Source organism: Monodelphis domestica, chromosome 8 (assembly GCF_027887165.1).
Source record: "Monodelphis domestica isolate mMonDom1 chromosome 8, mMonDom1.pri, whole genome shotgun sequence".
Lineage (NCBI taxonomy): Eukaryota > Metazoa > Chordata > Mammalia > Didelphimorphia > Didelphidae > Monodelphis > Monodelphis domestica.
In genome coordinates this window covers 29,744,150-29,769,248 of record NC_077234.1, presented here as the reverse complement: position 1 = coordinate 29,769,248, position 25,099 = coordinate 29,744,150, and the positions used below count along the sequence as shown (strand labels likewise).

At 41.7% G+C, this 25,099-nt stretch overlaps 1 protein-coding gene across 2 annotated transcripts in view; it reads left to right on the top strand.

Annotated features, from left to right (window-relative positions):
* Positions 1 to 25,099, top strand: part of GOLIM4 (golgi integral membrane protein 4) — a 123,663-nt gene that overhangs the window by 79,945 nt on the left and 18,619 nt on the right. The window contains exons 2-9 of one of the 2 annotated variants that reach the window (XM_007502251.3): positions 753 to 827; positions 2,699 to 2,748; positions 4,911 to 4,964; positions 6,687 to 6,837; positions 11,992 to 12,074; positions 14,601 to 14,684; positions 19,047 to 19,208; positions 21,831 to 22,163. In XM_007502251.3, coding sequence (XP_007502313.1) covers positions 753 to 827; positions 2,699 to 2,748; positions 4,911 to 4,964; positions 6,687 to 6,837; positions 11,992 to 12,074; positions 14,601 to 14,684; positions 19,047 to 19,208; positions 21,831 to 22,163 — 992 coding nt within the window. The remainder of the gene's footprint in view (positions 1 to 752; positions 828 to 2,698; positions 2,749 to 4,910; positions 4,965 to 6,686; positions 6,838 to 11,991; positions 12,075 to 14,600; positions 14,685 to 19,046; positions 19,209 to 21,830; positions 22,164 to 25,099) is intronic. The other variant, XM_007502252.3, reaches the window with a different exon arrangement.

Here is a 25,099-nt window from a genome sequence, read left to right as displayed (position 1 = left end):
GATAGATAAATGCACAGATATAGTTTAGTGACCTTTTTGGAAGTTTCAAACTTTTCCACAGTGATTGAAATCCACAATTCCATCCACAAACAGTACACCAATGTGCCTATCTGCCCATAACTGCTCCAACTATTGCGGTTCCCCCCTTTTGTCTATTTGTTCATTATTCTAACAAATCACTTACTCTTCCAAATTCACCAGTATTTCCCCAGTGGCTTATTCATTAGATTCATAGTCACACAACTCTTGTTCTTGAAGTTCTGCAGAAATTAGTTAAGTAGAATAAATACAATTTATAGATTTATAGAATGTCAATCTGTCCCTTTTACCTTGTGAACCCATATATCTGGCTCCCGTTTTCTCCTGTCTCCAATGTTCCTGTCCTGGAATGGGATGGGTCTAAAGACATGAACCAGTCTAGCTCCATCATTTTTCATATGAGGAGCCCAGTGGTTTGACCAAGGTCAAATGGGAAGGAAGCAGAAGAGCCAGATTTGAACAGAGACCCTCTGGTTCCAGGCACCTCAGAATAGCCATCATTGTGAAGGAGCATAGCAAATAGAAAACTTACCGGGTGCCAGTTCTTTACCCAGCTGAAGACCAATAAGTTGTTTATGGTAGGAATCCTTTTTGTAATATGTGAAAGTTTCTGTTCCCTCTCCCAGGCCTTCCCTGTTTCTGGAAATTATGCTGAATTTGTTGAAAAATAGGACTATTCTTATGAGCTCATCTTTTTTTTTTGTCTTTTTCAGTTGTATATGAACATAGGTCAAGACTAGAAAAATCTTTACAGAAGGAAAGACTTGAACACAAGAAAGCAAAAGAAGGTAAACATTTTTTCCCATTTGGTTCTCATGGTTTATTGTTTAGTATGCTAAAACTTGGTGGGTTGGCTTTCCATTTGTTTTGAAGTGATGAGTCTGATAATTAACCTAGGATCAGTGTCAGAAGGTAGACCCACTATATTCATTATTACACCAGGACTTGAAGGGGTCAGGATTAGAATATACAACCAATGAGATTCTAGTCTAATACATTTCCAATTCAGCTAGACTTACTTCTCAGATTTTTTAACCCTTATTTTCTACCTTAGATTCAATATTAAGCATTGGTTCCAAGGCAGAAGAGAAGTAAGGACTAGATAATTGGGGTTAAGTGACTTGCCCATGGTCACACAGCTAGGAAGTGTCTGAAGCCAGATTTGAAACCAGGACCTCCCATCTTAAGTCTCTATCCACCTAGCTGCCCCTTTCTTAGATTAATATAAGAAGGAGAAATGATCCTGCAGCCAGGGGTGATTGTTAGTTGGGTCCTTGAGTGACAGACATAGTGCCCATCACTAGATTTGTGCTCAAACTCTTTCCACCATGGTGGATCTGACCATAATTTTACTTGATCTCTGTGAGGCATTCATCATTTGGATATAAAAAGCATTCACAGTCACTAAACAAAACAGGGAGGCAGTATTATGTAGAGAGAGCCCTGGATTTGGAATCATGAAGTCATAGGTTCAAAAGCAGCTCAAGACTCCTGTAGCCTTTGTGATTCTGAACAAGTCATCGAAACGTTTTAAAGGAGAGGTTGACCACGAAGACTTCCAAGGTCTCTTCCAATTCTCAACGAATGATTCTATGCACTTTGTGCACTTAACGTGTTTCTTTAATATCCTTTCTTGGCAGAAAATGGCTCTAGAAGACCAAAATTGATACGTCATGTTTAGTATCAAGATTAGTCGATCCTTCTGCTGGGCATCTCCCAAACCGTGTGCAGTCTGCTGAGTGCCTTTGTTGAATCTGATCATTACTGGTTCGATGCAAATAACAGTTCTTGTATGAGAAGCGACTTGGGTTGACATAATAGAATTGTTTTTTTCAATGAAAACTTTGAAGAGCTCAGCTCCGTTGGGATTCTTCTAACTTTAACCCAACCTGCCTTTCCTGTTTTCTTGTGGTCACCCTAAAATTCAAGGTCACCAAAGCCCTTCCTGTACTTTAGGGATTTGGAAGGGTAGAGAACAAACGTCCTTAGCTGGATGTTTTATTAAAGCCGGAGGTTGACGTCCGAATAATAATCATCACGAAAAACCACCGAAGCATTTATTGAGAGCCTTAAAGTTTGCAGAGTGTGTTACAAGCATCACTTTAGCCTCACGACTGGGGGAGGCAGGTATTGTCATTAACTTCATTTTAAGGATAAAGTTTAAAGTGCGTGGAAATGTTTTGAGGAGAGTCTAGTGGCTTTCTTGTTTTCAGATTCTGAATGATTTTATGGAGCCATCTAGTGGTCAATAAAGCTCAAGAACCGTTAAGGACTGTTTTGATGGCAAGATTTGACCATGTCTGTTCTTCCAATCTTGAATGATTTTATGGTGCCATCTAGTGGCTCCTGATAAATCATCCATGTTAAGTTTCTCCAATAGAGTGAATGCTAATCCCTGAGAAAATCCACTTTTTATAATAATAGGTTTTCTTTGTTTATTTTCTTTAGGTTTTTAGATCAGTAAAAATAAAAAAAATAGTTCCCTTCGATTTATTAACAAAGTTAGCTGAACAAAACTGCTATAAGGAAGTGATTTAAGAAAAATTGAGTATATTTTGGTAGGGCTCTATGAGATTTGTACTTTTCCACTTAGACTGGCCTCGTAAAAGATCCCAGATTCACTGCCTCTCTGCCTGTCTCTCCTCTTTTTATTTCCTAGATTTTCTGGTTTATAAATTAGAAGCACAAGAAACACTAAATAAAGGAAGGGTAAGTTTTCCGTGTGCTTGTCTGTATGTGATTCGGTTAATAAGAACATTTTGTAGCAAACCATTTGAACAGAAGATGCTAAAAAAAATTCCAGTTCAGTGACACAAAGATTTATCCGGTGCCTACTGTATGCAAGGCACTGGGGATACAAGGATAGAAGGAATGGGTCGTGTCCTCAAGGAGCTTAAGTTCATTTATTATGTTTTATTTTTATATTATATTTTATTATGTTTTACATATACACAAATACATAATATATAATATAATATATAAATAGACTGTATTCTATTTTATTATGTTCTATGTATACATAAATATATCACATATAATGCATATTATAATATAAAATATATAAGTGCAACATTATATTTTCTTGGTTTACATATACATAAATATATCATACAATGTATATTGTTATATATATTTATATAATATTATAATATAATATATAAACAAAACATTATATTTTATTATGTTTTACATATACACAAATACATAATATATAATATAATATATAAATAAACTGTATTCTATTTTATTATGTTCTATGTATACATAAATATCTCACATATAATGCATATTATAATATAAAATATATAAGTGCAACATTATATTTTCTTGGTTTACATATACATAAATATATCATACAATGTATATTGTTATATATATTTATATAATATTATAATATAATATATAAACAAAACATTATATTTTATTGTTTTACATATACATAAATATATCATATATAATGTACATTATAATGTATATTATAATATATAAATAAAACATTTTATTATGTTTTTCATATACACGAATATATCATATACATGTATATTGTAACATATTGCATATTATATAATATGATATATAAATAAAACATATTTTATGTTTTACATATACACAAATATATCTCATAATGTATATTATAATATATAATATGATATATATAAAGAAAACCTATTATATTTTATTGTTTTACATATACATAAATATATCATATATAGTGTATATTATATTATATATTATCACATAATATATAAATAAAACATATTTTATTGTTTTGCATATATAAATATATCATATAATGTCTATTATAATATATATTATTTATTATATAATATTTTTATGTGAATAAATATATTTTATTATGTTTTTGTTGGGAAAAAACTTGCTTCAGATATAAGAAAAGAACGCAAATAGTTAACAATAAGAAGACTTTGCTTGCTACTTGGGTTGGAAGGTAATGAGTAGTTAGTGGTCTGGGGGAATGATAGCCACAGGAAGTCACCTCCAAGGCTTCTAGACACTCAGTAGTTACTTACTGGCTAAGTTCCAACATTCTAATGAAAGTCTTATTCCCTGATTGTGGCTAAAGATGGGTAATTCCTTACTGAAGGGCTAATGACTTCCTGGGGCTTTGGAATTTATGGTGTGAGAACTCATCACTCTGGGAGGCTAAGAAACTTGTCCATGGTCATATAGGTAAGAAGAGACAGATTCAGACCCTGGTTTTCTTGCCTACTGTCTCCAATGCTACACCGACTCATGTGGAGACAGACAAACAAACTTTGGGACAATAATCGCAAGAGGAAAATGAAATGTGTATTGGTTCCAAGGCAGAAGATCCCTAGGCAATGGGGGTTAAGTGACTTGTCCAGGGTCACCTAGCTAGGAAGTATCTGAGGCCAGATTTGAACCCAGGACCTCCCATCTCCCTGGCTCTCAATCCACTGAGCCACCCAGCTGCCCCTGGCTAGATGACTTTCTAGGCTTGTTCTTTATATAAAACAAGTGTGTGGATTAGGAGCTCAAAAGATCTTAGTGGTCCAGTCCTCTAGCCCTTCCATTTTATAAATGAGACCCAGAAAAGTTAAAATTGAGCTTGCAAAGGCTCTTCACTCAGTTGGCAAGTCCTGGAGGCTAGATTGGAAGCCGTCCAATCACTACTTCAATGGCAGAGTCCCTCTTTTTCAGTACTTAAATATGAGGGTTGTACCTGCCCATCTCAGCCTTACGACTGACATGAAATAAATGATGAGACACTATTCTAGTCCTGAATTTGCTCTAGACCCTGGATCATTCTCTCAGTGGCTCTAGGCTGAGTTTCATACGAGGCAGAGCTGGTGTCTTTGGGTTGACTTTTTTCTTCTTCAATTTTACAGCAAGATTCCAACAGCAGATACAGTGCATTGAATGTACAGCATCAGATGTTGAAAGTGAGTATTCAGTAAAATATGGTCCTTAAACACGGCCCCTCTCGGTGAGGGAAGGGATGAATTAACTGCTTCTTACAGTGATTAGTGACACCGGTCCGTGGAGTGATTAAGGGAAAGTTGGAGGAGATCAATGGGCACAACTCTACAGTGGATAAAATAGGGACGTAGTGAGAAATGATCGATGCTCATGGCTCTTCCCTGTCTGCATATTTAGCTCATTTTATTTTTCCTCATAATTCAGGCATCTCATCCTCTCATCCTTCTTATTGCCGTCCTTGGCATCCCTTGAGATTTGTTTATTTAGAATGTTTTTCTCCCCACACTGGGCTTTCAATGGGCCTCTTCTGGACAAAATCGGTGTCAGTTTAGCAAAGAATAAATAAGCCTGTGAAAATGAGCTTTAGGATGTGCGGATGTTTCAAATACTTGTGGAGGCGTACGATGCATCCATAGAGATTCTCCTTCTTTAGTCCTTTCGCAAAATTCATTCATTTAAGACAGGAGGAAAAACTCTTTCTACCCAGCTGGTAGAAGTGACCTTTGTTCTTAGCAAAGGACATTCTTGGTGGCACACAAACCCGAGTCTGTCGCTGTGAATCGCAGCTATTAGACTGATGTCTCCTCTTCACCTGGATGAGGAGGGCTGGAGGAGCGGTACAAAAACTCTTTCTGGAAATTGAAACCTTGCCTGCTTCCTGAGGGTATATCAGGTGGAGTAAGTGGCAGCATTCTTTCATTGAGGATTGTTGAAAGTCATGGGATTCATATCCATTGAGAGCTTGAGACAGTGAAATCACAGAAACTGCCATCAAAGGCTCTGTGGGACATTGCAGTGCAGCCAGGGAAAGGGAGCCCCAAGGGAAGCATCTTTGACATTTTTGATTTGGGGTGCCAAGTAAGAAGTAAGAAGAGGAGGCAGAATTTGAGAATGAGATTGGAAGGACGGTGGAGGTCATATGAGATGTAGGGGAAGTCTGAGTGAACAGAGACTTTGTTATATATTGCCGAAATTGGGGATCCCATGGATCTCATGGTGATTTTTCTCTTTTTCCAATCACCCTCTTCAAACTCCAAAGATTTAGCAAAAAAAAAAATACGTTTTGATATATCAACCATACCTTGGCTTTAATTCCTACCCATGTGTTTGGTTCAGAGATATGTAAGGAAAAGAATGGGCAGAAAGAGAAAATATTCATGCATATGCTCCAAAGAGATGGATTCAGGGTGTTTTTTGCTCCCCTTCTCTTGCAGTGGCTTCCCTCTTGCTATGATTTAGTCACGGGAGCAGAGGACACGTCTTCAGAGCCCTCTTTGCCATTTTGCACATGCCACTTTTTGGTTTTTATTTTTATTTTTTTTAAACCCTTACCTTCCGTCTTGGAGTCAATACTGTGTATTGGCTCCAAGGCAGAAGAGTGGTAAGGGCTAGGCAATGGGGGTCAAGTGACTTGCCCAGGGTCACACAGCTGGGAAGTGTCTGAGGCCAGATTTGAACCTAGGACCTCCCGTCTCTAGGACTAGCTCTCAATCCACTAAGCTACCCAGCTGCCCCCGTGGTTTTTATTTTTTTAAAACACTTACCTTTCATCTGAGAATCAATACCAAGTATTGGTTCCAAGGCAAAAGAACAGTAAGAGACAGGCGATTGGGGTTCGGTGACTTGCGGCCAGGAAGTGTATGGACATGCCACGTTTTTTGATGGTTCCATTTTGGTCTCTGCAGAGTCAGCACGAAGAGCTGAAGAAGCAACACAGTGACCTAGAAGAGGAGCATCGAAAACAAAGTGATGACTTCAGCAGGACCTTCAGTGATCACAAGCAGAGATACCTCCAGCTTCAGCAAGAGAAAGAGCAGGAGCTGTCCAAACTGAAGGGTATTCCAGAGAGGAGTTGGGCAGCTTTGGAAGGAAAAACAGAATGCTTCCTTATGAGCTCTTTAATAGCAGTAATAATAATGACTAGCATTTTTGTAGAGCTTTCTAGATGCTGCCATTTACCTTCCCAATAAATGTGAAGTAGGCGCTGCTATTCTCACACCCATTTTATAAATGGGGCACAAGCTAAGCATTTTGCCCAGGATCACATAGGAGGCAGGATTGGAACTCAAGACTTCCTGATCTAAGTCTGGAGCTTTCTATCTACTCTACCACCCTTTCCTTTTATTTTAGACTCATTTAAATATTTCACTAAATCTATACAGAGTAATGCCTATAAATTGTTATTTTTACCTGACAGTGTTTTTTATTTTAGTTTGGGTTTATATTGATAATTTTTAATTTTTGCTACCATTTGAACAATAAGCTGTCATTTGCATTTAATCTTCACAAAATCATGTTATCCCATATTTTATTAAATAATATAATAAATAAATAATAATAAAATATTAAATAATTAATTATAAAAGCAATTCATAATTCAAGTCCATGCTAAAAAAATGGACAGAAATTAACATTTATAGAAGGCAAGCTTTTTGAATGAAAGCACTGTATTTGAAAAATTTGTTCTAATGTCCCCAGACCTAGAGTCATGTCTTAGTTCTATTAGATACCTTTTTTAAACTTTTACCTTCTATCTTAGAATCAATACTGTATATTGGTTCCAAGGCAGAAAAGCAGGAAGGGCTAGACAATGGGGGTTAAGTGACTTGCCCAGGGTCATACAGCTAGAAAGAGTCCGAAGCCAAATTTGAACCCAGACGACAGCCCCCCACCCCAAGCCTGACTCTATTAAACATTTTTAATAAATGTTTAGTTTAATCTGTAGATCATCCTTCACTTATCCCAGAGATCTGACAATCCCATGAATCTGCTCTTGCTATAAGTCACTCTCCCCTGTACACTCTTGCTAGTTCTAGGAATGAGGAAGAAAATTCTAGTTCTAGTTCTAGGAATTGGGAAGAAAATTTTAGTTCTAGAAATTAGGAAGAAATTCTAGTTCTAGGACTCAGGAGTAAAAATTCTAGTTCTAGTTCTAGGAATTGGGAAGAAAATTTTAGTTCTAGGAATTAGGAAGAAAATTCTAGTTCTAGTTCTAGAAATTGGGAAGAAAATTCTAGTTCTAGTTCTAGGAATTGGGAAGAAAATTTCACATTGTGCTGAGCATTTTACAAATATGATCTCACTTGACCCTCACAATACCCTCCAGAGGTTGGTGCTTTTATCCCAGTTTTACAGTTGAAGAACCTAGGGCAAAAGTTTAAGTGACTTACCCAGGGTCATAGAGTCAATTAATGTCTGAGGCCAGATTTGAACTTAGGGCTTCCTGACTCCTGACTGAGGCACTCTGACCACTATACCACCGGCTGCCTCTAAGAGAGGAGCTAGAGATACAACAAGGAAATAATACCATATTCATTGAGGCTGGGGAGGAAAAATGACAATGTGTATATACAGGTAGGTGTAGACAGGGATACAGAGGCAAAAAATGTGTGTAATTTAGTATGAAGAGCAGTTAATAGTAGGCAAGGTATCCAGAAGGTTTTATTATTCTTATCGAGTTTTTATTATGCCCTTCCTGTGTGCCAGGCACTGTGCTGAGAGCTGGGAGTACAAAGAAAGGCAGAAACAGTCCCTGCCCTTAGGGAGTTCATATTCTAAAGGATATAATAGAAGGATGGCAACACTGGAAAAAGAGGGCTGGTCTGGAGGGGTTTGGAGGAACAGGGAAGGGAGAGGTCAAGAAGGAGGGAGCTTTGCCTCAGTCAGTTCCAACTCTGAATCACAGGGATTTTTTGTTTGTTTTTTGTTTTGTTTTGTTTTTTGAAAATTTTATTTAGTCAATTTAGAACATTATTCTGATCACAAGGATTTTGAGTGCAGGCAGAAGATGGATTATTACATCCTTTCTGGTAGGAAATGTAATATTGGATTGATTATCGGTCCCTGAGAAAGAGGTCGAAAGCAAGTGGTGGCTGGAAAATATCTGAGCTCTTATCTTGCCTGACTGTCAAATCAGGGATCGGTGGCATTCTAGGGCCAGGCTCAGTTTGGAAAGGTGAGATGTATTTAAGTTATTTGCCCTCAACTCTCAGCTTTATGGAGGATGGATTAATGTCCACTGAGGGCAAGGCAGAGAAAAATGGAGACACCAAGTCCTTGACGCGGTGCCCAGGGGGATCAGTGATTCCACCAGAACATCTGCACCTAGGATGGTCTGTTCATTAAGACCAGAGATAAAGAGATCGCTAGACTTGGAGTCAAAGAACCCCGAGTTCAAATCCTGCCTCAGACACTTCTAGCTGTTTAACTCTAGGCAAGTCGCTTCTTGGTTCCTCTGTAAAATAGTCATAATAGGAACAGCCAACTCCCAGGGTGGTTGTGAGGATCAGAGGAAATCCTGTATGTGACATACCTTGAAGTCCTCTCTACACGTCATCATCTCTCCCATCCTTAGGACTCTTGCATCCTCCCCTCCCAGCCTCCAATGTCCTGCCTCTGTGGTTGTTTGCCCTAATTATGTGCCCACTAAGGGCCAGTGAGCCGGGTCCCACCCTGGAGGAAAAGGAGCTTCACAGAGTCATCTTTAGGCTCCCATTTCAGACTTGTCCTTTGCATAGGAGTAGCAGCGATAATTCTTCTGAATGAGAGTCTTTGTCCCTTGTCTTTGTCTAATTTCTCCCAGTTCCCACATACCTGGCCGTTGATTCTTAGACTACAGCTCTGTTCCCTACCAGACAGGGGCGAGGGAGGGAGCCATGAACAGACCCAGAATCCCCTTCAGCCTTTCACTTGGGTCAGAAACAAAAATATTGGTTCATTCACCTCTTCTTTGACACCTTCTCCCCCCAAAATATACGTACCTGAAGATAGTTCTGTCCCTCTTCCTGTTCTCTTAGAGGACTTGATAGCTTCCTTTGGCACTATCATTTCTTCCTCCCTCTCCACCTCCTCCCCCTTCTCTTCTTCTTCCTCCTGTTCAGTTGACCCCCCGATTTTATTCCTGTAGGGAAGAGCCCCTAATAGCCCCAAAGATGTCCCCTTCCACCCCAGCCTGGTACAATGGAGAGGGTAAGACATCAGCAGTGAGAGTCTCTGGTTTCCATCTTGGCTTTGCAACTAAAGTGAGGCTGTGAGCCATTTGGTCTCAGTTTCCCCCTCTGTCAGTCAATGGGGCTGAGGACCTCTGTGGTCCCTTGTGGCTGGACATGTGAATTGCTGTGAGTTGCTCAGGATGCTGAGAGGTTGAAGGACCTGCTCAAGGTTCCACAGCGAGTATACAGTGTAAGAGATGGAATTTTAGCCGAGATCTTTCCTACGGCATGGTTGCTTCTATCTAATATGGCATGTTGTTCATGCTGTCTGAAATGACATGCTTGTTCACACTTCTGTATGTGTACCCTAGCCTGCCAGTATCAGATATGCTGTCGTTCAGAGCATTGACTTTATTGATTGATTTACTTTTTGTGTCGAAGCATCATTACCACCTGGTGCAGTGATTGTGTATATATACATTGGCACATGTACAATGAACATGTGTGTGCTTATCTGGTTACATGTGCATAGTACACACATGCAGGTATACACGTGTGTCATATATTTTTATGAATGAAATATACATCTATGCACACGTGTAGATATGTGTGTATATTGCACTGAATCAGATTTATGATTGGCAATAAACAGTTTTCCAATGAATCAGCTTCTGGACCTGTCCATTATTGGATGGTTGGTGGCCGCCATATTGAGTCTCTCTTCTTTTCTTGGTCACAATCTATTTCGAGATTCTGTCTCCATTAAATGCATGTTTGGAGAAAGGGACACATTGGTTACTTGGTTACTAAGGAGAATTCTCTGGGGAATCTACAAGGAGGAAAAATGTGACCTCGGCTGCCCTGATAACCATAAGAAAGGCAGAGTTTAGTCATAAAGGCAGAGCTTGGCCAAGTGGAAATTTTGATTTAACTAGAGGCAAAACATGCTTGTGTGCTAGACAAAAGAGTTGGCCTGGGTTCGAATCCTGCCTCTGATGCATCCCTGGTGGGTAATTGTCTTAAAACCTAAGTTGTGGAACAGGTGCCCCTCTGCCTGGGGAGACAGGATTTCTTCACTGGCCTTCTCCTTTGCCCATGAAATTGCAGGTTGAGTTTTTTTAAAAAGTCAGAATTAAGTCAGAATGAATAGATTAATATGTTTTGAAAAATTAAAAGTCAGAATGAATAGATTAATGTGTATTGAAAATGAAAAGTCCAAATGAATAGGTTGATAATTTTCAAATAAATCTTTTACCAAATTATTTTCCAATTATTTGCCAAAATAAAAATGAAAAGGGAAACTGTTCAGAATTCAGGTATCTCTGATGCTGATGGGATATTGCGGGCCATCTAGTCAGCCTGGCCATGAACAAGAATCTCTTACTGTAGCCTTTATTTCCTCTTCAACGGTTCTTGGCTGCCCCTCATGTGAGATTTCTTTTAGGAGACTAATATGTGGAAATCACAATGAGAGACGGTAGCTCTGTCCCTGAAAAAAAAAATGAATATCTCTACATCCTTTGCTATAAAGATCACAATATTATAGACCTCCAGGAACTTCACCAAATTGGTGTATGCATTGATGAAAATACATCTTCCCTAGGGGCAGCTGGGTGACCTAGTGGGTTGAGAGCCAGGTGTAGAGATGGGGCGTCCAGGATTCAAATTTAGCCTCAGACACTTCCTAGCTGTGTGACCCTGGGCAAGTCATTTAACTCCCAATTCCTAGCCCTTACTGCTCTTCTGCCTTAAAACCAATACGCAGTATTGATTCTAAGACAGAAGATAAAGGTTAAAAAAATGCATCTCCCCAAACTGAATTGCTTGTCTTTTGGGTGGTTTGCTTGCAAGGATTCATGGCATTAAGCCAGACTGGTTTGGGGTGACCCGGTGAATTGATGCCAATGTTGTCATCACATGGGTAGCAGCCCCTACCTAGGTCCCTGGAGATGAATCGGGGTGTAGGAGATCTGTAAGAGGACGAATCATAGAGCAGGATTCTGTGCCGAGAACCATTTCATGACGCCACTCACTGCGTGTCTTTTTTTTTTTCAAATAGAGACAGTTTACAATTTGAGAGAAGAGAACAGACAGCTCAGAAAGGCCCACCAGGACATACACACCCAGCTCCAAGATGTGAAGGTGAGTTCAGCCAAGCCCAGCTCTCGAGGTGGTTTTGCTGCCCCGCGTTCCCCAGGGCCACCCTCTGAAGCGCCTGCTCCTCCTGGTCTGGGTTTAGTAACCCGAGGATCCTCCAGAAGAGGGCAGCTTTTGAGATCCCAAACGTCAGTGAGTTGAAGGAACCAGGGATGCTTTATCGTGTGGGAGAACAGGATAGCTTGAAGGGCTGTCATGGGGGAAGAAGGGTCACTGCATCATAGAGTGGTGCTCGATCCAGCCTCTCAGATGAGCTCAGGACAGTGGCATCCTCACCTGGCCCTTGCATTGGTCATGGGTCAGAAGCTGGTCCTGGGACCCGGGGCCAGACCTTTTGTCGACTGGGTCGACTCGAGCCCTAGAGGAAGTGACAAAGAAGCAGATTGAAGTTTGATGTAAATACCAAACTCTTCGTCCCAATTAGCGATCTCCTCGATTGAGAGATGGATGGCTCCTTAGTGGCTTTCACGGCCAGCCCTTCCATTTCCAAATGTGGACACCATGGCTCAGAAGGGTTAAACGATTTGTCCAGGGTCCCAAGGCTAGCACGGATTCTGGGAGGGACCTGGTCTTCCCACCTGTAAGCCCAGTGCCCCGTCCTCCACACCGGAGCATCCCGAGTAGCATGAAGTGACCCTGGAAGGGGTGGCCTCACCTCCCCAAAGACTGGATATCCTCTTGTCTGGTATATTAATGGGTCCACCTTTTCAGCCATGGCGTTGCCTCAATAGTGGTGACGGTGGCGGAGATCCCTTTTAGTTTTGAGGTTCAGGGGCTGAGCTCTGCAATGGGGTGAGGTCCGTATAATGCCCTTTGGCTCCTAATATAGGACTTCCCCCTTGCTTTCCTATGACCTGACAGCCTTGGGGAGCTTCTCATGCCAAATGGTCACTTCTTTGTTGAGGAGGAAAGTCAGCATCAGGACCAGTGCGAACATTCCAATCAATCCTTCTCAGGGGAGAAAGGAAGGATCGGATTGTTCCTGCCCCGTGTGTGTAGGCAGATACTGGCTGGGCTTCTTTGAAGGGGGTTAGGACCACTTTGCACACCAATCTATGCCGAAGAATTATTGAGAACTCAGCTGAGCTCTGTACAAGTCGAGCTCGGTCATGGCGGCAGACCTCTGTTAAACACCTACTGTGTGCTAGGGATGCAAAGAAAAACAGTGCAGCTTTTTAAGGAGCTCAGTCTAACAGAGAATACACAATTGTGTGCAAGTGAGTATGAGATTGGTGATTGCCAACAGAGGAAAGACACTAGCATAAAGGGAGTGCCAGGCTTCTTGTGGAAGGGGGAAAGATACCGTTCTCCTCAAATACTAAGGATGGGAGAAAGCCCTTTGTCCTCAGTGCATGTCCATTTACAGAAAAAACAAACAAACAATTCTAGTTTGTGCAAGCGTACCTTGCTTTATGTTTTTTAAAAAAGTGTTTCTGGAAAATTCAGCATCAGCAAAAATGATCAGAATTGAATCCTAATGTATATGGGTTAGAAAAGTATTACCAGTCAGTGTTGGAAGAAATCTAGGCTGTTAGACTCTTCTTCTTCAAGGGGAGAGTGCAGGTCCTTTGGAAGGTAGCCTTGAAAATGTCCATGTAACCTTGGGCACTTCCCCAAGGATTGCCCTCAGTCCTAATGTGGTCCTTTGTCTTTAGGGCTGTGTTGTTTTAGCATCCCAGGCACAAGTCACATGTGTTAGTAAAAGATCACAAAATCCCAGCTTCAGCTTGGCAAAGAGCCTCAGAGATCATCTAGCCCAGGGTCTTCAGCTTGCTGGGAAATCGTCGAGCCCATCTGGTAAAGCCCATGAAGCTCTTCTCACACTCATGGTTTTAAGCATTATTTAACCTGGAAGGAAATGCTAAATATCACTGAGAAGTTAGTGAAAAGAAGGCTCCAAATCTTTACCCATCTAAGTCCATGGATTCCTGCCCCCTCTAATAAATTTCCCCACAAATCCTCCTGTGAACACCAGGCTAAGGACCTCTGATCTAGCCCCAGTTTAACAGGTTTTTTTTTTTAAATAGATAAGGTGGACTAGAGGCAAATTGCCTTTTCAGAGGTCACTCGGCTAGGAAATGATGATGAGAGCCCAAGTCCTCACACTCCCCATTGAGCTGCTCTGCCTACTTGACTTTTTTTAAATTTCTATTTGACTTTTGACTTCATTTTTTATAGTCTCACTGATTGTTTGCAAAACTCTCTTGTCTTAAAATAAATAAAAAGTCTTAAAATAAATAATAAATTAAAAAATAAATGATAAATGAATGTAAATATAAAAGTAAAAATAACTCAATAAGCAACAATAAAGGAGTCTAGATCCAAGTAGATCAAACCACAGCGCTTGGTTTTTTCACTTGGGAAATTTCTTTTGTGGCGTGGGGAGGTTCGGGTCGGAAAGCCGGTTTTCAGAGTTACAGACAGTGCGCAGTCCGGTGACTGTCACCTGACGGAGAAGCATGCGCTTTGAGGTCTAAAAGCTCAACGTGTACAAATTCTTTTTTCATGTAGCAACAGCATAAGAATTTACTGACCGAGCACGAACACCTAGTAGTGACTTTGGAAGACCACAAGAGCGCGCTAGCTGCTGCGCAGGTTAGGAGTGTGCCAGCCTCTATGGATGGGTTCTTTTCCCAGGCTACTTCTGTTTCTGAATTCCTGAATGCATGTAGCCTCTTGCAAGCAACTCTCCAGTGAGTGGCAGCTTGAGCCAGCCCACACTGGGGAACTGTGCATGCTTTAAGGGTTTCCAGCTCTCCTCTCTTCACTGCTCCTTCTCTCCCCGCCGAATGAATGAAACTGAAGCTTCGGTGGGTGCCTTGTCCAGTAGGTGCTACGGGTGGGTATTCCTGAATCTCTAGTGAGGAGACGTTGGCTTTGCCCTTCTCTTAGGAGACATCCTCCACGCCAGGTGGGGGAAGGATCTTACAAGCCATGCTCTAGCTGGGGATTTTTCACTGAGTCACCTTTTAAGATCTCTTGGATTCGAGAGACTGGAGAAATGATCTGCTTTGAGGAAGTGTTGTTTTTCCCCCAACCACGGATGTGACTTGTAATCATGAATCCTCATGCAGAGATATTATTAGATTCGAGGCTCATGCTTTGTTTTGGCATGGTAAATCTATTAACTTTGAAAGCAAGAGCTGCAGAGACCGCTTAGCAACCAGAAGCAAGCGCCATCTAAGATCGTGCAGGATTTGAGCAGGGTAGCCCAGTGAGGGGTGGGCTGCTGCTCCCACATAGTCCAGAGGGAGAACTGCTCTTGGATGGAAGGGTTATCTCTGGGTCCCCTCCTTGACTCAGCTCAAAAGAGAAAGGAAATAATTCAAGGCTGAGCTCCTGTAGGAAGGGAAAGGGGCTAGGAATAGCCTTTTAATATGGAAATCGTAATTATGGTAGGAAGTCTTCTTTTCTCTTTTCTCACACTTTTTTCAGAAGATAATAGGGCCAGGAAAAGCCAAGGTGCAAGGGGAGGACCCCGGGAGGGTAGGGGGAAGCCCTCCAAAGATGCTTCTGTCTAGCAGTTATCTCCCCTCCTTTCCTTCTAGTTCCAGAAGTTATTTGTGTGTGCTGATTTCTAAAACTTAAATTAGGTTGACTGAATGAAAAGGTCGTCTCAGTTAAACTCTTGTGTGAAGAAATCCTGCTGAGGAGAGGAGGGATAAAGAGGGTTGTACGTCATCCAGGCCAATGGGGGAGCCTGGGGTAAAAATACCGCCCCCCCCCAACTCCTGATCCCGTCCTCTCTCTACTATGTCACCCTACTGTCCTTTAACAAAAGGTCCTTGTTAAACTCTTACCCACCCTCCCTGTCAGTTTAGCCCCATCCCCTCCTTGCCTCTGAACGTCCATTTCTTTTCATTCAATTCTACACTTAATAAGCACTTTGTGTGTTCCAGACACTGTGCTGAGTTTATACAGAGACAAAAAGGAAATGGAGCCTGCCCTCAAGGAGCTTCTGTTCTACGAGGGTCATAGTCCTGGGGGAGAAGGGTGCCTCAGGAGGTGGTGGAAAGCACGAATCAGGACAATCAAGAAAAGTCCTTGTGCCCCTTGATCTGAGCCTTGAGTGCCTTTTGAGAGGCTGAGGTGAGGAAGGAGAACATTTCAGGCATGGGAGATGACCTGAGCAAAGGCAAGCTGGCAGGAGATGGGAATGTTATCTAGAAGGAGTAACAAGAAAGTCATGGGAGCCTAGGACTAATGCGAGATTAGTTTAGTCAGTCTACAAGCACTTTCTAAGCACCTACTGCGGGCCAACCACTGTGCTTATTGTTGGGCTACAACAAAAGGCAAAACTAGTCCCTTCCCTAAAGAAGTTGATGGTCTCACAAGATACAGGACAGAAAGTGCTTGGTGCATATAGAATATCCAGACTAGTTTTGTGGTCCAGCCATGTCCAATCTTCATGTCCCCAGGTGAAGTTTTCTTGGCAGGGATACTGGCATGGTTTGCCATTTCCTTCTCCATCTCTTTTTACAGATGTGGAAAGTGAGGCAAAGAAGTCATGGGGCTTTCTTGGCAGAGATACTGAAATAGTTTGCCATTATCTTCTTCAGCTCATCTACTGATGAGGAAATTGAGGCAAACAAGGCTTGGGGTTTTCATGGTAGGGATACTGGCATGGTTTGCCATTTCCTTCTCCATCTCATTTTACAGATGTGGAAAATGAGGCAAACAAGGTTAATTGACTTGTGTAGGGTCACACAGCTAGTAAGTGTGTGAGTTCACATTTGAATTCAGGTCTTACTTGACTCCAGAACTAAAATTCACCAATTACCTGCCCTGCATAGTGGATGGAAGGTGATTGGAAAGAGCAAGGCATCCGTACCTTAGAAATATAGGTTAGAGTAAGTTTGTAAGGATTTTACAATTCCAGGTATGGAGTTTATATTTTATCCCAAAGGAAACAAGAAAGCCAGCAATCTCCTGAAAAGGAGAATTGTCCAAGGAGCAGCTGGGTGGCTCAGTGGATGGAGAGCCAGCCCTAGGGAAGGGAGGTCCTTGGTTCCAATCTGGTCACAGACACTTCCTAGCTGTGTGCCCCTGGGCATGTCACTTAACCCCCATTGCCTAGCCCTTACTGCTCTTCTGCCTTAGAATTTTGATTCTAAGATGGAAGGTGAGTGGTTTAAAAAAAAAAAAAGGAGAATTGCCATTTGGGCAGATTCCTTTAGTCCCTGTGTAGAAAATGTTGTTAGTGCGGTGGGAGACCAGAGGATGGAAATCCAACTGGAGCTCATGGCTTTAGTCTAGGAAAGAGGAGACAAGAGCCTGGAACAGGAGAAGAGGGAATAAATGTTATGGACTTAACATTGACAGGATTTGACAACCGATTGGCTCTGGAGGGCAAAGATTCCAAGACCAAAGGGTTGGAAGGTTGGTGGCCCGCTTGCCAGTGAAAGTATTTCAGAGGGAACAGTCGTGAATCCTCTTTTGGCTATAATGAGTTTGAGATGCTGACACAGCGTTCAGGTAGCGATGCCCGGCAGGCAGCGGGCAATGTGAGGCAGTAGCTCATGAAACAGACAAGGGCTGGAATCATTGGAATAGAGAGGATAATGAGGTGAGTGCAGTGAAGAAGAGAAGAGATGTGGAACGGAGCTCTCCATTAGGTAGCCTCATGCCTAAGGGCTGGAATGTGGATGATGTTACAGTTAAAGAGAATGATAGGGAAGATTTGGACGGAGAGGAGACCAAGGAGAAAGCAATGGCACAGAAACCCTGCAGAGAATTTCCAGGAGAATGTGGCCTGAGCAGCTTAATTCAGAAGCCAGGATGCAAGGGGTTGAGCAGTGAGTGAGGTGTGAGGAAGATGGAAGCAGTGAGGCTAGCCAGCTGTTTTTAGGAGTTTGGCTATAAAAGGGAAGAGAGGGGAGGATCATTTGAAGGAAAGGCAGGATCTAGTAAAAGGGGAGGTTCTCATCAGGTTTATAGAAAGCAAGGAAGGAACCAGTGGTCAGGGAGGTGGAAGTCTATAAAGAGAGGAGATGATGGATAGCTAGGTGGCTCAATGGATTGAGAGCCAGAGCCAGACCTAGAGATGGGAGGTCCTGGGTTCAAAAGTGACCTCAGACACTTCCTAGCTATGTGATGTGGGCAAGGTACTTAATCCCACTTGCCTAGCCCTTTCTGCTCTTCTGCCTCGGAACTGATACATAGTATTGATTATGAGATAGATGGTAAGGAGAGAGAGAGAGACCAAGACAGAGAGACAGAGACAGACAGACAGACAGAGACAGACAGAAAGATGATCTAAGGGGCATGCTCCTGAAATAGATAGGAAAGAAGGGGACTAAGGGCACAGGTACATTTGAGTCATTTGGGAACAATATAAAAGAATTAGTGAGCCCAGTGGGGGAAAAGCAGAGAAGGCAATCAAGAAATTGGCATTTGAGGTCCTTGGAACAAAGTTCATCTTCTCTTTTCACCTGAGGTCCCAGCTCTGGCTCGTGACTTCTCCACCTCCTGGCAGCATAAGCTGACTTGATGTTCCCAAATGTACTCACATTTTAAAACATTTGATTGCTTTCAACTGAGGAAAAGCCTATAATGGATAATGGAAACCGATCGGCATTTGTCTAAGCATATTTTCAGTAGATTTTTATGTAGTAGAGTAAGAATTCTACAGCTGGCTCATTTGTAAAAGTGGTGTTTATTAGAAAGAAGAGAAAATAATAAGAATTCTGACTTCTTTTGTATGCAGCTTGGGAAATTAACATCTGTCCTCAATAATTTTTCCGTGTTTTCCTTAGAGCTCTAATTTCTAATTTGCATGTTCTCTATAATGGGGAAGCATGTCAAAATAAGACTGTCTAATGCATGGAAACCATCTGCATATTTTACCAAACTGGAGTCTAGCTATGTTATGTGTGTGATGCCAGGAACCGAGATTCATAGTATGCTGCCTTTGAGTGACATATTTTTCCCCTCTTAAATTCTACAATTTGCATCCAGACCCAAGTAGCAGAATATAAACAACTAAAAGATACACTGAATAAGATTCCAAGCTTTCGAAAACCAGATAGAGTGGAAGAACAAAATGTCCTCCAGGTAGCAACTTCCCGCCCAGCTGATTTCACCACCAAAGAGAAGAAGATAACGGAGGAGCCGAAAGAGGTAATAACAATGAAACTGTTTCCAGTAACAAGCATTTATTTTCTTTCTCTCGTATCCTTTTTCCCCTTGTAACAAAACAAATTTCCACATTGATTATGTCCCAAAATGCCTGGTTCATTCTGTCCTCTGCCTGGAAGTAGGTTACATCTGTGGTCCTGGTTGAACATAGCAGCGATTGTCATTCTTAAGTTGTCTTTTCCCGTGGTTTTATTTTTTGTCGAAATTGTTCTCCTCGACAATGAAGGTTTAACTCTTGGATTTTTTCCCCATCTTTGACCAGTCTAGTTGTTGTTCAGGTGAGTCGATCAGTCCTGCCAAGTTTGCCAACCATCTCCAATCAAATAAACATTTATTTCGTGCCCTAGAAATTCAAAGTCTGGGATTATAAAGACAAGATAAAAGAATTGTGTCCCAGAATCTTTGGTCTTTATCTGTTGATTTTATCTCTTCCTATCAATTTGTGTGGCTGAGAAATCTTACCAAGATTCAAAATTAACTAAAATGTAATTAAATGGTTCACAAGAGCAATCCAGGTTGACTTTGAGCTGATGTTCAAAGTCCATAGCTTTTGTTTTCGTGGGATGCTTTTATTTATGGTAGCCATTACTGGTATCTGCCCTGTTGATTGGAACAATCTTGTTTGAATGTGTATACATCAGTGAATCAAGAATATTGATTAGATACCAATCCTAATAAACTTAAGCTTCACATCCTACCTAGATGAAGCAGATGGAGTGTGTGCCAACTTTGGGTCCTGCCTTGGACACTTATTAGCTTTGTGACCCTGGGACAAGTCACCTTCTCCCTGCCCCAGATGCTTCCTGTCAAATGAGATGAGGTCTCCTAAGCTGTCTTTCAGCCCAATCTACAATCCCGTGATATTAATGTGCAACCACCGTGCCAGGCTCAGGGGACAAAAAGACAAAAATGTGCCTTCAAGGAGCTTCCCTTTGATCAGAGTAAATGTGCTGGGGGTGCCCAGGAAGTCTTTTGCACTGCCAGAGTGGTCAGCGGGTCCCCAAAGTGCAAGATCTGCTCCAGGTTCCTATCCGTGTTGAAAGAGTTGAGTTTATGCTCCATGTAATTGATTTCCTTTGGGATGCATGTGTCTTTCTCTGCACCAGCAGTAAACAAAGAATTGTCTTCCAGCAATGGTTCACTTCACCCCAATTATTTCTCTCTGGGCATCTCTGTCTTTCTGTCATTCCCTCACCCTCTTCTAATTGAAGGCATCCTACTTCAGTGACTAGAGATGGAGCAAGGGTCGGGAGGCTGGTCTGTAGATACCCCCCCTCTACCCTGACTTGCCATTTAACCTTGATTCAGTCATTTAGCCACTCAGTTCTTCAGCTTCTACATCTGTAAAGTGGAGATAGTATTATCTGTTCAGACCCACTTCATGGGGATTTTGTGAAGATAAATGAGATATTTGTGAAAGCACTCGGAGCTCAAAGAAGAAAAAGATGCCGTAAATCCAGGGTGTTCTGGTGGCAGAACTAGCCCAGCTATGCAGAGGGAGCAAAAACCCACATCTAAAAGTTTGTCTTTCTCCCTTCTCTTTAGAAAAACGGTCTCAAAATGCCTCTCTTACACTCTGCTCTAGTTTCTCAAATGTGATTAAATCTTTTTCATTTAAAACGTAGCAGGTTAAAGAGAAAAGTAGCTTTAAATTGGAGAAGTTAGACTCCCTTGAATATCCAGATAGTGAAGCACATGATCAAGCTGCCCCCACATGGGAAAGGGGTGCTGAGACTGATAATTTGTCAGGAGGGAAGGGGGAGGAGAAGTGTTTTGGTTCATTTGTTCTTTTCCATTTCCCCCCTTTTGATGAAGGATCTCTGTCTGCTTCAAATGAAGCCACTCCTCAAGGGACGGAACCATGGGGACCACATTTCCACTTCAAATTCCACATTTCCTATACTTTTTCAGATAACAAATGTGCCTTTTCTGGAAACCCCCCTAGCTAATTGGCGATGGCTAACAAGTACTTCAGACAAAAGGACGCTGGACTTTGAAATCAGACGCTGAATCCATATTTTGTTGTTTTATGATATTATTTTATTGGCCATAATTTTGAAGCAGCTGGGTGATCTGATTTCATACTTGAAATCATTGCTAATACTGTTATTTTCCTTAGGCCAAAGAATTAGATGGGAATCTGTTTACTTTCCATTTAATTTGTATCATTTTACATTGATCATTTGAGAACCTTTTAAAAATGCATCGAAGAAAAAGACAAAAGACGACATTTCATTTTTCAAAGTTTGCTGTTTTGTTTTTATCTCAAGGGGAAAATGAGCAGAGAAATGCCTGCTCCATCATGTCAGATGAGCCCTTTGGACTTTGTGCCCATCATCAGGCTCATGTGGTTGTCTTTTCTTTTTTAAGCCCTCACCTTCTGTCTTAGAATTGATCCTGAATATTCGTTCCAAGGCAGAAGAATGGTAAGAGCTGGGCACATAGGGGCTAGCTCAAAGCTCGCATCAGGACCAGGGGGGTCCATGTCTTGACTCTCTCCCAGCACGTGTCTACATTTGATTGGGCAACCCTGAAGATGCTAGTGTTTGACATAATATCTCCCCATGAAATCAGCATGGTTTTCTCCCATCCTTTTCCGTCTAGGTTCCCCACAGTAATGAGAAATGGCAAGACCGGGGGCAGGCAGCTGGGGAGAGGACAGAAGAGGCCAGGACCTTGCATCCCACCCCCAAAGAGATGGAATTCCACCCTCAAGACGTGCCAATCCAGCATGCAGAGGAAGAGGAGGAGGAAGAGCCCAGACGGCGGGAGGAGGAGCCGGAGCACCAGGTTGAGGAGGAAAACAAGAGGGAGCTGGAGGAGGAGGAGATGGAACAGGTGGGGCAGGCTGAGCGCCTGGTAGAAGAACAAGAGCATGAGTGGAAGGAGCAGAAAGAGGAAGAAACCAATCTCCTGCCAGAGCATGTTCAGCCAGAGGTAGGTGCCTGGTTCTGGGCTGTCTGCTTTGGGGACCCCAAGATCAAATCTATCCTGGCTGTGTGGTCCTGGGCAAGTCCTTTCTTTCTCTGCAAAGCCCCCTTTCTATCTTTATACCATTTACCCCCACAGAAGGGAGAAGCAGAAGAAGCTACCTGAAGGCACTGGCTGTGTGTGGAAGTTTGGTTTTATTTTTAAAGATTTAGAAATAATCCACTTTGCCAGTAAATACTCTTCTCTACTGGTGCGACATATCCTATTATCTTCCTAAAATGATTCATTGAATCCTCTGTTTGGAACTGGAGGAGAATTGAGAGGTCATTGAGGCCAATTCCCCATTTGCAGATGAGGAAACTGAGGCAGGGAGGTTCAATGACCCGCCCAGAGACACACAACTCATCAATATCTGAGGGCAAGGATTTGAACTCAGGTCTACTGTGCCATCTAGCTGCCCCTGAAAGTGTTAGTAACAGTTACAGAATGAACAATATTCAGGCCATGGGGAGTAATGTGTGTGTGTGCTAGTGGGGTGGGATGGGTTCTTCATTCCTCTCAAAAAACCCATTTCTTATCATCGGAGAGCTTAGAGGCAGGAAGGAACTTAAACGTGATCTAGCCTAATACTCTTAGTTTAAAGATTTGGAATTGGAAGCCCAAAGTCCTTGGGGTAGAAAAAAGGCAAAGAGAGGATATGAAATCTCATCTTCTGGCTGCCAGGCATGTATGAGCCCTGACTCCATGCCAGGCACAGGGCTCACAGCTCCAATCTAAAGATCCAAAGACAAAACAGGGAGAGCCCCTGCCTTTGTCCGGCCGTGATCACCATCACGGATAAGGACACAGGGAGGGAGAAGGCATCGGCAGCTGGAGGGATCCCAAAGGCTTTGGGAATGGGACGTGGCAGATGAGCTTTCAAGATTATTAAAGGTGGAGGCAAGGGAAGAGAGTATCCCAGGCATGGAGGATAGCCAGCCAGAAGGCGAGAATTAGTCCAGTTGGCATTAAACACATAAATCTGCCTTTTTATCCCTTTGAGGGAGCGTGGCAAGGGCTACTTTCATTTTATGGATGAGGAAATTAAATTTCTCTGTGCCTTAGTGATATACTCAAGCAATTACCTAGGACCTAGAACTCCTTATTAGCAGCCTAATTCTCTCGTTCGTGCCAGCACTTACAAACCCTCTGTGCTCTACATCTTGTTCGGGAGGTAGTCCGCACATCGCGTGCTCTCTTGTGATGTCTCTTGGTCCCCTTCTCCCCTGCAAAATCCCCAATTTAAAGGGGATAGAATTCTTCTTTCTTCTCGAGAGCATTTGCCATCCATTCCTGTTTTTATTGTGGTTTCAGCCTTCTGTGAGATGGTCCTCCTGTTTATTAGCTTTTTCACCACCAGGTGGTGGGCTCTGGGCATGCAGCTTGAATCATGGCTATGGATGTTTGCTGGAGATTCGTGGGTGGCAGGTTACTGACATGCCCAACCTCAGTTTCATGGTTTCTTTAATCAAAAATAGACCGAGGAAAACTACTAAGCCTTTGTGCTGGCTGATCAGTTTTTAATGGTGATGTTTAATAAGAACTTTTAAGTTAACCCTAGCTAGCCTTTCTCATTCACCCTTAGTGGTCATCAGTCCCCCGTTCTCACACACGGTGATGTTGGAATCGTCTCGAGCCTTGTTTGCAGTACAGAGACATCGAGTTAGCACTCAGACCAAAGTTGATAACTAAGATAATATAGCTCAGGAAATGGGGATTCCAAGCCCTGTATAACTAGGTCCCAACCCATGCCACCATTTTCTCATCTGTAAAATGGGTATGTCTAAGCCTTGACTTGCTTACCTCCCAAAAATGGTCATCGAGATGGAGGAAATTAAATTTCTCTGTGCCTTAGTGATATACTCAAGCAATTACCTAGGACCTAGAACTCCTTATTAGCAGCTTAATTCTCTCGTTCGTGCCAGCACTTACAAACCCTCTATGCTCTACATCTTGTTCGGGAGGTAGTCCGCACATCGCGCGCTCTCTTGTGATGTCTCTTGGTCCCCTTCTCCCCTGCAAAATCCCCGATTTAAAGGGGATAGAATTCTTCTTCTCTGCCCTCCTTCTAAGACATAAGTACTAGCTGCCCCCTTTTTTAGCTTGCTCTAGTCTAATTTTTATGGACAGTAATGGGGATAATGAGGCCCCCCCAGGACCAGTCTTGAACCTTCAGCTCACAAACTTCTTGATTCACAGTGAGGAAGTTAATATTGAATTTTTTTTTTCCTTTTTGTGAGATTCTGAACTCCGCATTTCCTTTTAAAGTAAATGGAACTCCCATTAAAAATCATCGTGCGGAAAAACGTGAGCCAAATTCTGAAAATAAGATTCATTTGATAGATGAAAATGGAGTTGCCTGAGAATAATTTTGGAGATGGAACTCTTCTCCATTTTGACCTTAGTTTAATAGGTTTTTAAATTTTTATTTCTTTAATTTAATTTTTTAAATTATTTAATTAAATAATTTAATTATTTAATAATCCCACTATGTCCTTACTTACAAGGTGGGTAACTATAATACTAATACATTTGCTCAAGAATAATTTTAGAGACATACCTGTTCCTTTTAGTAATCTTAATGTAATATATAAAATACTAACATTGGGGCATCTAGGTGGTTTGATGGATAGAAAGCCACCCCTAGAGATAAGAGGTCCTTCATTCAAATGTTCCTTCAGACACTGTAACTGTGAGACCCTGGAGAAGTCACTTACTTAGCCTTTACCCTTCATCTCCCTTGGAACCTATACTTAGTATCAATTTTAAGACAGAAAGTTATTTTTAATTTAATTTTTAAAATTTTATTAATTTTAATCACTATTTACATCTAATTATATATTCATATAGAAATCAAATATTTATTTGTTCACATAATTTCTTTGCATAAACATATATTTATA